The 13,730-nt window shown below is 35.5% G+C and overlaps 1 protein-coding gene and 1 long non-coding RNA gene across 4 annotated transcripts in view; both read left to right on the forward strand.

Moving 5' to 3' along the window:
- Positions 1-13,730, forward strand: part of LOC110661201 (bifunctional dethiobiotin synthetase/7,8-diamino-pelargonic acid aminotransferase, mitochondrial) — a 74,472-nt gene that overhangs the window by 18,962 nt on the left and 41,780 nt on the right. For all 3 annotated transcript variants that reach the window (XM_058131977.1, XM_021819772.2, XM_021819771.2), the window contains exons 8-9: positions 9,782-9,897; positions 10,001-10,147. In XM_058131977.1, coding sequence (XP_057987960.1) covers positions 9,782-9,897; positions 10,001-10,147 — 263 coding nt within the window. The remainder of the gene's footprint in view (positions 1-9,781; positions 9,898-10,000; positions 10,148-13,730) is intronic.
- Positions 312-1,565, forward strand: LOC131171871 (uncharacterized). The gene is made up of 3 exons (XR_009142514.1): positions 312-566; positions 777-841; positions 1,026-1,565. It is a non-coding gene; the product is annotated as an uncharacterized LOC131171871 (long non-coding RNA).

Genomic DNA, 13,730 nt, shown 5'->3' on the forward strand with positions numbered 1-13,730 from the left:
GTCTCTACATTCTGAAAAATCATGTACGACGGTCACTTGTTTGCTCCAGTACCTTAACACCTCTTGAAGCTCATTGTAGATTGGGTCATCCTTCTTTGTCTACCATGAAGAAGCTGTGTCCTCAGTTTCAGTCTTTATCAGTACTAGAATGTGAGTCGTGTCAGTTTGCAAAACATCATCGTTTGCCTTCTGTGTCTACAGTCAATAAACGGGCTTTATCCCCTTTTGAGTTAGTTCATTCTGATGTTTTGGGTCCTTGTTCTGTAACTTCTAAAACTGGATTTCGTTATTTTGTTACTTTTGTTGATGATTACTCTCGTGTTACCTGGTTATATTTAATGAAGAATCATTCTGAGTTGTTTTCTATTTTTTGTGCCTTTTGTAATGAAATCAAAACTCAATTTAATATTTCTGTGCGCATATTAAGAAGTGACAATGCCAAAGAATACTTTTCAGTACAATTTCAGTTTTATATGACACAAAATGATATTCTTTATCAGTCTTCCTGTGTAGATATCCTATCCCAAAATGGCGTGGCCAAAAGAAAAAATTGGCATCTTCTTGAGGTAACTTGTGCTCTTCTTTTTCAGATGAAAGTTTCTAAACACTTTTGGGCGGATGCAGTTTCTACGGCATATTTTTTGATCAATTATATGCCGTCTTCTGTCCTTAATGGGGATATTCCTTATACTACTTTGTTTCGTACAAAATCTTTGTTCCCTGTTGAACACTGTATTTTTTGTTGTACCTATTTTGTAAGTGATGTTCATCCACAGGTTACTAAATTGGATCCAAAGTCTCTCAATTGTGTCTTCCTTGGGTACTCCCGACTGCAAAAAGGGTACCGCTATTTCTCTCCTACTCTTAATCATTATTTTGTTTCTGCAGATGTCACATTTTTTGAGTCCACTCTATTTTTTCCTTAATCATCTGTGTATGAGTCAGGGGAAGGAGGATGATCTCTTAATATATACTGTCCAACCAATGTCTAGTCCTCTCTCACAATCTGTTCCTTCTGTCTCTAGACCTACTTGACCTCCCGTTGTTCATGTTTATTTCGGGAGATTGGAGATTCCTGACTCAGATCCTCCACCAGCTACTTCGTTGGGAGATCCTGTACCTCATACTGATCATGATTCTGATCTAGACTTACCCATTGCTTTTCGTAAAGGTAAACGTTTATGTACTTACCCTATCTTTTCTTTTATTTCTTATAATCAATTGTCTTCTTGTTCTCGGTGTTTTGTTACTTCTTTAGACTCTGTTCCTATCCCTAATACTGTTGGTGAGGCATTGTCTTGTTATGGAAAGTCAATCACTATATTATGGAAAGTCAATCACTATATTATTTCTCTGTATATTTTGTATTCTGTATTCCTATTTAGGATTTCTTATTTAGGATTTCTTCCTAATTAGTAGAACACAATTATAGGAATCAATTGTATATATATACGCATGTACAGATTAATTGAAATCAATGAGAATCATCTCTTTCTACATGGTATCAGAGCAGGTCATCAATCTAGGGTGACTATTTGTTCTCACTACCCAGCTCAGGAGAGACCTTGGCCGGCCAAGCGTTTCAACCCCTCATTCCACCACTGTGTCTTTGTTGCACGATCCAAAGATACCATTAAAAGATTTCTGAGGTTTGGCTCTCAGATCCTATTTCGGTATTTGCTTGATTTGTGATTTTGGGTTATTTTGCTGCTATAAGCACTTTGGATTAGCGTTTCGGTTAGTTTTCTTTGTCTCAACAAATGGCAGACAATAAGAATGTTATTTCTGATGTGATTCCGGTGATGACTAAGATCACGGAGCACAAACTTAATGGTTCGAATTACCTGCAGTGGAGTAAGACTGTTAGGTCTATTTGCGTAGCATTGATAAGGATGATCACCTTACTAAAGATCCGCCCAATGATGATACACGACAAACTTGGCTAAGGGAGGATGCTCGGTTGTTTTTGCAGCTTCGGAACTCGATTCATAGTGAGGTAATTAGTTTAATTAATCACTGTGAATTTGTTAAGGAATTGATGGATTACTTAAATTTTCTGTATTTTGGTAAAGGGAATATCTCCCGTATTTATGATGTTTGTAAGGCATTCTACCATGCTGAGAAAGAGGATAAGTCTCTCACGGCTTATTTTATGGATTTTAAACGGGTATATGGGGAACTTAATGTATTGTTGCCTTTTAGTACTGATGTGAAAGTTCAAAGAGCCCAACAGAGCAATGCTGTTATGAATTTTCTTGCAGGCCTTCCTTGAGTATGAGGCGCTAAATCTCGATTCTCTCGATTACGAGATTTCCTCTTTGCATGAAACGTTCACACGGGTCCTTCGTACAGAGAGTACTCAATCTTCACAGCCTGCCAGTAGTGCTCTTATTAGCCGTAATCCAAATGGACAACAGGGTAATAGAAGAGGAAGTAGAGGAGGAATTACGGACAACAGAAGTAATCAGCGTAATGGAGAGGTTAGTTCTAATCAGGACTCAAGAGGAGTCATTTGTTATTATTGCCATGAGCCTGGCCATACAAAATATAATTGTCCGCAACTTCAGAGGAAAAATTAGCGATCACAGATGGCAAATATGGCGTGAGAGAATTCTCTGATATCTTCGTCTGAGTAAACTATTTTGGTATCTGCAGAGGATTTTGCATAATTTTCCCAGTATCAGGCATCTCTAAAGCCTACTAGTTCCCCTGTCACTGCGATCGCTGAGTCAGGTAAATCCACTACATGCCTTGTGTCTTCTTCATCCAAATGGGTTATTGATTCTGGTGCGACAGATCACATGATAGGTAATTTTAGTCTTCTATCTGCTTTTCAGTCTAATCTCACTTCCTCTACTATTACTTTAGTTAATGGTTCTACTTCTTGTGTCATGGGTTCGAAGGCGCAAACCCGACTTCGTCAATTTCTTTGTCTTACATTTTGTGTCTACCAAAATTCTCTTTTAATCTACTTTACATTAGTAAACTTACTCGTACCTTAAATTGTTCATTTTCTTTTTTCGACCAAGATTTGTTTGAGGATCTTACGACGGCAGATTATTGGTAGAGGGCGAGTCAGTGGTCTCTACATTCGAAAATCATGTACCGCGGTGGCTTGTTTGCTCGATGCCTTAACACCTCTTGAAGCTCATTGTAGATTGGGTCATCCTTCTTTGTCTACCATGAAGAAGCTGTGTCCTCAATTTCAGTCTTTATCAGTACTAGAATGTGAGTCGTGTCAGTTTGCAAAACATCATCGTTTGCCTTCTGTTTCTAGAGTCAATAAACGGGCTTCATCCCCTTTTGAGTTAGTTCATTCTGATGTTTGGGGTCCTTGTTCTGTTACATCTAAAACTGGATTTCGTTATTTTGTTACTTTTGTTGATGATTATTCTGTGTTACTTGGTTATATTTAATGAAGAATCGTTCTGAGTTGTTTTCTATTTTTTGTGCCTTTTGTAATGAAATCAAAACTCAATTTAATAATTTCTGTTCGCATATTAAGTGACAATGCCAAAGAATACTTTTTAGCACAATTTCAGCCTTATATGACACAAAATGGCATTCTTCATCAGTCTTCCTGTGTGGGCCGAAAGAAAAAATCGTCATCTTCTTGAGGTAAATCGTGCTCTTCTTTTTCAGATGAAAGTACCTAAACACTTTTGGGCGGATGCAGTTTCTACGGCATGTTTTTTGATCAATCGTATGCCGTCTTCTGTTCTTAATGGGGATATTCCTTATACTACTTTGTTTTCTACAAAATCTTTATTCCCTATTGAACCCCGTATTTTTGGTTGTACCTGTTTTGTGCGTGATGTTCGTCCACAGGTTACTAAATTGGATCCAAAATCTCTCAAATGTGTTTTCCTTGGGTACTCTCGACTCCAAAAAGGGTACCGTTGTTTCTCTCCTACTCTTAATCGTTATCTTGTTTCTGCAGATGTTACATTTTTTGAGTCCACTTCATTTTTTCCTCCATCATCTGTGTATGAGAGTCAGTGGGAGGAGGATGATCTCTTAATATATACTGTCCAACAAATGTCTAGTCCTCTCCCACAGCCTGTTCCTTCTGTCTCTAGACCTACTCGACCTCCCGTTGTTCATGTTTATTCCAGGAGATTGGAGATTCCTGACTCAGATCCTCCACCAGCTACTTCGTTGGGAGATCCTGTACCTCATACTGACCATGATTCTGATCTAGACTTACCCATTGCTCTTCGTAAAGGTAAACGTTCATGTACTTACCCTATAGGCTCTTCTTTTGTTTCTTATAATCAATTGTCTTCTTGTTCTCGGTGTTTTGTTACTTCTTTAGACTCTGTTCCTATCCCTAACACTATTGATGAGGCACTGTCTCATCCTGGTTGGTGTGATGCTATGAAAGAGGAAATGGAGGCTTTAGATGCTAATGGTACATGGGAACTATTGCCTTTGCCCACTGGTAAGAAAGGTATTGGTTGCAAATGGGTATTTACAGTAAAGGTAAATCCTGATGGTTCTGTGGCTAGGTTAAAAGCACGCCTTATAGCAAAAGGATATGCTCAGACATATGGGGTTGATTACTCTGATACTTTTTCTCCTGTAGCTAAACTTACTTCTATTCGCTTGTTTATCTCTTTAGCGGCTACATATGATTGGCCCCTGCATTAATTGGATATCAAGAATGCTTTCCTTCATGGTGATCTTTAGGAGGAGGTGTATATGGAGCAACCACCTGGGTTTGTTGCTCAGGGGGAGTTGGGTAAAGTTTGTAGGCTTCGGAAGTCTCTTTATGGCTTGAAACAAAGTCCTAGGGCATGGTTTGGGAGATTCAGTGAAGCAGTACAGGAATTTGGTATGCAAAAGAGTAAGTGTGATCACTCAGTATTTTACAGGCAATCTGAGGTTGGTCTAATTCTCTTGGTAGTCTATGTGGATGATATTGTCATCACTGGGAATGACTCTGCAGGTATTTCATCTCTTAAAACCTTCTTCCAAACTCAGTTTCAGACCAAATACTTGGGATTGTTAAAGTATTTCTTGGGTATCGAAGTTATGAGAAGTAAGAAGGGTATTTTCTTGTCTCAAAGAAAATATGTCCTCGATCTATTGATGAGAGCAGAAAATTAGGTGCTAAGCCTTGTAGCGCACCAATGACTCCAACTTTACAACTGTTAGCAGGGGATAGTGAGTTGTTTGAAGATCCAGAGAGATACAGGAGATTGGTAGGAAAATTGAACTACCTTACAGTCACTCGTCCTGACATTGCTTATGCCGTTAGTGTGGTAAGTCAGTTTATGTCTTCCCCAACTGTTGCTCATTGGAAAGCCTTGGAACAAATCTTGTGTTATCTGAGGGGCGCTCCAGGAAGAGGTTTGCTATATGGTAATCATGGACATTTGAATGTTGAATGTTTTTCAGATGCCGACTGGGCTGGATCTAAGGTTGACAGTAGGTCAACTACTGGATATTGCGTTTTTATTGAAGGAAATTTGGTGTCTTGGAGAAGCAAGAAGCAGAGTGTAGTTTCTCGATCTAGTGCTGAATCCGAATACAGAGCCCTGACACAATCAGTATGTGAGGTAATGTGGATACTTCAATTACTAGATGAGACAGGTTTTAAGACCTCCCTGCCTGCGAAATTGTGGTGTGGTAATCAATCTGCTTTTCATATTGCTTCTAATCCGGTGTTTCATGAGCGGACCAAACATATTGAGATTGATTGTCACTTTATTCGTGAAAAGATTCAACAACAGATCATCTCAACAGGACACATCAAAACTGGAGAGCAGTTAGGAGATATTTTCACAAAAGCTCTGAATGGAGCTAGGATTGACTACATTTGTAACAAGTTGGGCATGATTAACATCTATGCTCCAACTTGAGGGGGAGTGTTATGGAAAGTCAATCACTATGTTATGGAAAGTCAATCACTATTTTATTTCTCTGTGTATTTTGTATTCTGTATTCCTATTTAGGATTTCTTATTTAGGATTTCTTCCTAATTAGTAAAACACAATTATAGGAATCAATTGTATATATATACCCATGTATAGATTAATTGAAATCAATGAGAATCATCTCTTTCTACATGTCTCATCCTGGTTGGTGTGCTACTATGAAAGAGGAAATGGAGGCTTTAGATGCTAATAGTACATGGGAATTATTGCCTTTGCCCATTGATAAGAAAGCTATTGGTTGCAAATTGGTATTTACAGTAAAGTTAAATTCTGATGGTTCTGTGACTATGTTAAAATCACGTCTTGTAGCAAAAGGATATGCTCAGACATATGGGGCTGATTACTCTGACACTTTTTCTCCTGTAACTAAACTTACTTCTGTTCGTTTATTTATCTCTTTAGCAGCTACATATGATTGGCCCCTGTACCAATTGGATATCAAGAATGCTTTCCTTCATGGTGATCTTTAGGAGGAGGTGTATATGGAGCAACCATCTGGGTTTGTTGCTCAGGGAGAGTTGGGTAAAGTTTGTAGGCTTCGAAAGTCTCTTTACAGCTTGAAACAAAGTCCTAGGGCCTGGTTTGGGAGATTTAGTGAAGCTGTACAGGAATTTGGTATGCAAAAGAGTAAGTGTGATCACTCAGTATTTTATAGGCAATCTGAGGTTGGTTTAATTCTCCTGGTAGTCTATGTGGATGACATTATCATCACTGGGAGTGACTCTGCAGGTATTTCATCTCTTAAAATCTTTCTCCAAACCCAGTTTCGGACCAAAGACTTGGGATTGTTAAAGTATTTCTTGAGTATTGAAGTTATGAGAAGTAAGAAGGGTATTTTCTTGTCTCAAAGAAAATATGTCTTCGATTTATTAACAGAGACAGGAAAATTAGATGTTAAGCCTTGTAGTGCACCAATGACTCTAAATTTACAACTGTTAGTAGGGGATAGTGAGTTGTTTGAAGATCCAAAGAGATACAGGAGATTGGTAGGAAAATTAAACTACCTTACAGTCACTCGTCCTGACATTGCTTATGCCGTTAGTGTGGTAAGTCAGTTTATGTCTTCCCCAACTGTTGCTCATTGGAAAGCCTTGGGACAAATCTTGTGTTATCTGAAGGGCGCACTAGGAAGAGGTTTGTTATATGATAATCATGGGCATTTGAATGTTAAATGTTTTTCAGATGCCGACTGGGCTGGATCTAAGGTTGACAGGAGGTCAACTATTGGATATTGCGTTTTTGTTGGAGGAAATTTGGTGTCTTGGAGAAGCAAGAAGCAGAATGTAGTTTCTCGATCTAGTGCTGAATCAGAATGTTAAATTTGTCACTTTGTTTGTGAAAAGATTCAACAACAGATCATCTCAATAGGACACATCAAAACTGGAGAGCAGTTAGGAGATATTTTCACAAAAGCTCTGAATGGAGCTAGGATTGATTACATTTGTAACAAGTTGGGCATGATTAAACATTTATGCTCCAACTTGAGGGGAGTGTTATGGAAAGTCAATCACTATATTATTTCTCTGTATATTCTGTATTCTGTATTTTTATTTAGGATTTCTTCTTATTTAGGATTTTTTTCTAATTAGTAGAACACAATCATAGGAATCAATTGTATATATTTACCCATGTACAGATTAATTGAAATTAAGGAGAATCATCTCTTTCTACAGGGTTCACCAAGAAAACAGTGGAATTTGGCCATCAAATTTGATACCTAGGCCTAATTTGGTATGCAAAACATCCCTCTAAAATTGGAGAATTTTCTGGGCAGGTTTGGTATTAGGTTTTTTAGTACGGCCCATAAAACAACAATGTTCAAACAATTTCCTTTACTTCTTTTCTTTCTTTTTCTTTCCTTTTTTATTCTTTTTCTTTTGCTTTTGAATATATATATATTTTATCTCATCATCAAACACAAAACTTTTTTTTTTTAACAAGAACAACTTGTACCAAAACAGAATTTTTAACTTGTAACAACAAGATGTAGAAGAATGAACCACACAATAGCCACAACACTTCACAATTAAGGTTTTATAGAGGCAAAGACACATGTTTTAAAGAAGGAAAAATGCAAGATGGAAGCACAAAAGTAATACAAAACAGATTCAACAACACAAGGAGAAACACAAGCTGGGAAGAAGGATCTTCAAGTTGAAAGAAGAAGCAAGTAGAACAGAAATTTTAACACAAGAAACCCACTAAAAGAGACAAAATAGACCTGTTTTGGAGAGCACCAAAGCTTTGATATCAAATGTTGTGATTCCTCAAGGACAGACCAAGACGCACCAAGAGGAAGTTTGTCCCAACCGTCTCCAAAACAAGAAATCAAACCCAAGCAGCTTCAACCCTTTAATGGAGGCCAAGAAGAACCAAAAGCAAGCAAAGGGAATAGCCAAGAACAAGACCAAAATTCCAAGATCGAAGAGCAACCTTGAATGTGCAATGAAACTTAACAAACTAGGTTGAAATTTGTTAAGAGTAGGATTAAGTTCTAAGAAGAATTAAGATTGCAAGAATATTTGCAAAGCTCTCCAATGAGAGAATTCTATTTTGATCTTCAAAATCTGTTTAAAATGAAGGAGAAATCTCCTTTTAAAGAAGATAGTCCAGTAAGCATAGTAATAAGCAATGTGTTTTCCCATGCTTGGATATTACACTTTTCTTAAGCAAAAATGGAAAATAATTTCAAACATAAATAGTATGGGCACAATCAGATATAATCAGATCGAAAAGTCCTTGATAGACAAAATGCAGCTTTGAAAAGTGTACAAAACAGGTGTCAAGTTGGGCTGCTGGTGTATCCCAAAAATGGAGTTGATACTTTTTCCTTATTTGGCATGCAAATGGACAAATTCTTCTCCATCAATTGGGCATGTGGAGTGTGAAATGGTTTATGAATGGGCAGCCTAGACCTTGGTCCCAAGTGGTTGAACTGATTCCTCTCCATGGTGTGCCAATGGTTCGGCTAGCATACCAACCACCATGAAATTGGTGTTCTTGAGTGTTCCCTCTTCTAAACTGAATTCTTCCATCATGTTGAGCTTGTTAATGTGTTTGAACACTATGCCTTAAAGCTTTTTTGCTTTGGACCTTGGTGCATCAATGGTGCAATCGGCTCCTCATCAAACACAGTTCAATATCGTAGATAGGGAGTGAAAAAATTCAAAGAAAATGCCATATGCTTCTTGGAAGGTGCCAGTTAAATATGGGACTGCTTTGTAAATGTTTATGCAAGGTCACTTCAAGATAAATAAAAGAGAGCATGGGCATCCTAGCATTGAGTTTAAGTTGGCTAATTTACAGCCTTATGGTTTTAAACTGTGACCGCTATGCAACATAACACTAATTCTGGGTGCATAGCTCCATGTTGGCTTTAAGCTATCACCATGTTATAGGGCATTGCATGACACATCTCCGTATGAAATCACCACCAAACATTAGAGCTATTACATTTTGAACAAAAACTGTCAAATTCATTTATCTTATGTTTGGATGGAGGATTTTAAAATGAGATTTGATAGTTTTCTTTAATTGAATAGTCATGAATTTAGGTTGTGTTCATAAACTTGAAAAAACCTTATATGAGTGAATTTGAGAGCTGTCTTTTGAAATCCATTTCAATTTAGTTCTCGTCCACATTTACAAATCTTATATCTATTCATGAATCTAGTAAACAATGAGTCAACTTTCACTGACACACACACATATAACCAAATGAGCTGAACCAAACTTACGATCCACTCTGCTCATTTGCATTGCCACTGTAGTTCAGAAAAATGATTTAGAGAAGTCTTCAAGGGTTGAATGTGATTAATCATTTATACTATGTATTTTCACAGGTATAGTGGAAGAGGCCTTTTTGTGGATCCTCCTACTGTCTTTATGTGCAACAGGATATGGAATCTTTGCTTTCCTGAAGGGATGCTTTCTGAAAATGTGATTTATAAAGACAAGGGTTAGTAACATGAAGTTTTATATTTTTTATTTTGTTTTATGCTGGCTACTACTATTCTTTCTTTCCATTTAGTAAAGCTTTTAACATGTTCTTATGGTTACAGCCTTCAGCTCTCGTGATGATATTTTTCACAAGAGCAGGGAAGAATCGGATCTCTATAGAATTTATTCATCATATATATCACAGCAATTATCACAGTATTCAGGAACAAAGGGAACTATCCGTATTGGAGCATTGATTATAGAACCAGGCAAGAGAATCATTAGTATTTGGTTAAATTTCTTATTGTTTCTGTTTCCATAATTTAGGTTCAGCTTTATGACCATTTATTTATAAGGTTGATTTATTATGAAACACGTAACATAATTCAAGAGATAATGCAATAATATGTGTTGTGCTATCCTAGACCCACTTTTGCAAATTGTAAAATCGGTGTATAGGGTGCTGCTATCCTTTAAGTGTACAATAGTTGTTAATTCCATCTTTGCTTTGAGATGACATGCCTCATAAATCAATTGATGGTTTCTTTATTATTAGAGAATTGTTTTTTGGTAGATTTATCATTAAGCAATTCTTATTTGTTGAAAAGGATAATTAGGCATTCTGAACAAAGAAAAAACAGTTCGGCATTCAGTCCAGACTCTTGGACTGTTATTAACTTCTTCACTAATGAGTCCATATCAAGCATAGCTTTCATGTTAGTTTCTTTAGCATGAATTTATTCTTTTATCATTCAAGACCACTGTTGCATTTCTTTAAATCTTGCAAGCAATTTCTGACATGGTTACAAATTTTCTGAAAAATTTAGAATTGTTCCAGTAACTTGCTGCAATTACCTAGTCAACTTTTTCTATGCCTTTTTTGTTTTCTGGCTGAGTTTTTCCAAATTTTCATTTTTCTTAATCTGCCTATTTTTGTTCATCTGATTTGGTTCTTGATAAGACACATAGCATACACCCAAGGAAATGTGTACTACATGCACAATAAATTTTGAAGTCATACGCAATAAATTTCACAATAATTTTTGAAGTCATATACAATAAATTGCACTATTTTGATATTTTTTTTTGGTTTTTGCTTCATTGAACCCATGAGTGGTTGATCTTGTATTTGGCCTCTGTGATGCATGCTAAATGCATCAATTAAAAAAATACTTTACCTAAACTACTTGTATATAGGGTTAGCAGACGTTGATCCTATAGGGAATGAGTAAATGCAAACAAGAAAATAAATCTTAGATACACAAATAAATAAAAAGAATTTAGAACTCACAAAATAAGCACCTAATCAATCAAATTGAATATGCAAAGTAAAATAAAAGGAGGTTTTGATTTGTAATTACTAAACTACTGAAGCTAAAACTAAAAATGATAGAATATAAATTTAAAGCTAATAACACTTATGAATGTAATAAACAATCAGATAGTAACAAATTCAGTAGAGAGGATATATCCACCATATAACATCTATGAATAATTGATAAAGATGTAAATTTATCCAATTAAGTAAATTGATTATAGAACTTAGCAACTTCCTTATCTTTCCTTACTGATTAGATTAATCAGGAAGTGCTCTACAATTAATCCCTTACCATCGCACGCAATCTAAAGACTAGAGCAACTTATAATCAAGTTTAGTGATAGCATTAATAATTAGAAAAGTATTTCAGTTCAAGGTAACAAACTGATTCAACATTGTTCATTTAACTTAGACACTCATCTTTATAATGAAATAAATCATTATGTGCTACTTGTAGTCAGATTATTCAAGCTATTATGTACTCAAATTATCTTAACTTTGCAATATGTTTTTATACACAATTAATTAGTTGGCTACCGTAATTAATCATAATTCAACGTTCATAAAATAAACCAAAAGATAAGTGATAAACCAAAAGATAAGTGATACTCAATATAGAACAAATATGGATTTTATTAAACTCAAATTAAAGTCTCATGATAACATATTTCATACTCTACTGAATTACAAAACTACTCACACATAACTAAGAATATTAAAAATAAATAAATTAACAAAAGAAGAGAGAAAAGCATACTGCCTCTTGTGAATGAAATTTTATCTACTTGAATATGATGTTTATGTTGATGCCACATACTCCAAAGGAGGTAGAAGCACTTCACAAGCCAAAAGGAAGAAGAAGAAATCACACTAGCAACTAGATCAAGCAATCGATACCTTTGAATTCACAAAGAGAGAATTTAACCACTATGAGTAGAAGGGCTCAAGAATCCTAGTTAAAGCAGGAAAACAAATTAAAAACAACTTTCTTTATACAGATCTGCCATTTGCATAACCTAGAAGACCCACACACTTTTATTTTATTTTATTTTGGGCCTTAAATTAAACAATTAAACCTACCAATTAAGGTTGTCCAAAGAAACTCAATATGGGTTGATGTCCAAATCTCTTTGTTTTTCACCCTTAGCATTCAAATACCATGAATAACACACCTATAAGCCCATTTTGTCATTGGCTAAGTCCTCGTTAAAATTGCACCTCCATATGCCTTAAAATGCTTGATGTATGCATTGCTTTTTTTTTTGTGCTCATTTCACCTCTTTATGCTTTATAAGCTCTTCCATACTTTTGTAAATACCTAATAATATAAAAATAAGCATTAACAAGCTAATTAAATAAGAAGCAAACTTAAACCTAAAATAATAAAGACATGACATTTTAAGCAACTATCAAATTCCCCCACACTTAGCTTTGGGTTGTCCTCGATCAAAACTAACTAAAACAAAAAATAATAACTATATCTAATCTTCCCATAAACATCAAAAACATACACATCATAAACATGCACAAAACTAAGCTCTCAAAGTATCATAAATATTATAAACATATTTATTTAATAAACATTAGAACTTAACTTAATATAACATTCTCATCAAAAAGTTAATTAAGCCATAATGAAGATTCTCATATAGTAGAATGATCACTCTATCTCTCATTTGTTTAGGCATTGCGTTTACTCTCAAATTCAATTCAATGAAAATGCATTACTATAAGCTTGCTTATCTATCTAATCTCTGCTACTTTTGATCATATACATGACATAAATCAGAAGGTCTTTCATTTGATTGTAATGGGGCTTGGGGCTGAAGGAACGGAAGCATGAAAAACACAAGTTTATACCATTGAATTTAAAAATTTTCACCTAGGGTCACATGCATCATGCAAGATTTATTTTTATCTATTTAATTTCAATGATAAACAACATATTAAAACTCTTTTAATATGTTTTTGGATCTGTATTTGCTATTTAAGATTTTAAAATTAATCAGATTAATTTTAGAACCCTAGATTAAATCAAGAACGATTACACTAACCTCTTGATGTACTGCAGCGTGTCTGCGCCTTTGAGATTCGTCTTCAGGATACTAGATGTTGTCCCTCTAGCTTGTCCACACCAAGAACACCTATGACAGCCTTTGAATAGCTTCTAAAGCTTTTTCTATTAATTAGAAATTCAAGTTCTGCCTTTTAAAAGATTAAAGATGTAAACAGGACACTAGAAACAATTTCTAGTGTTCTTAATTCAAGAGATTGATGGCTAATCTCTTTGAATTGATGAGAGATGAAGAAGAATAGATGAAAAACCTCAAAGTGGCGTGACAAAGGAGAGGAGTGGCTGCTGGTTGCTTTTCTTTTCATAACAACACTTAAATAGCTAGGTTAACACATTAAACCCTTGCCACATGTCACCCTTTGATTAGCTCTAGGTTTAAGTGACCCAATCACATTGTGCCAAGTGTCAAACCTATATTTAATCTTGATTTTAGTCATCTTACATGATTAAAAAACATTTG

The sequence above is a fragment of the Hevea brasiliensis genome, chromosome 13 (genome assembly GCF_030052815.1).
Source record: "Hevea brasiliensis isolate MT/VB/25A 57/8 chromosome 13, ASM3005281v1, whole genome shotgun sequence".
Classification (NCBI taxonomy): Eukaryota; Viridiplantae; Streptophyta; class Magnoliopsida; order Malpighiales; family Euphorbiaceae; genus Hevea; species Hevea brasiliensis.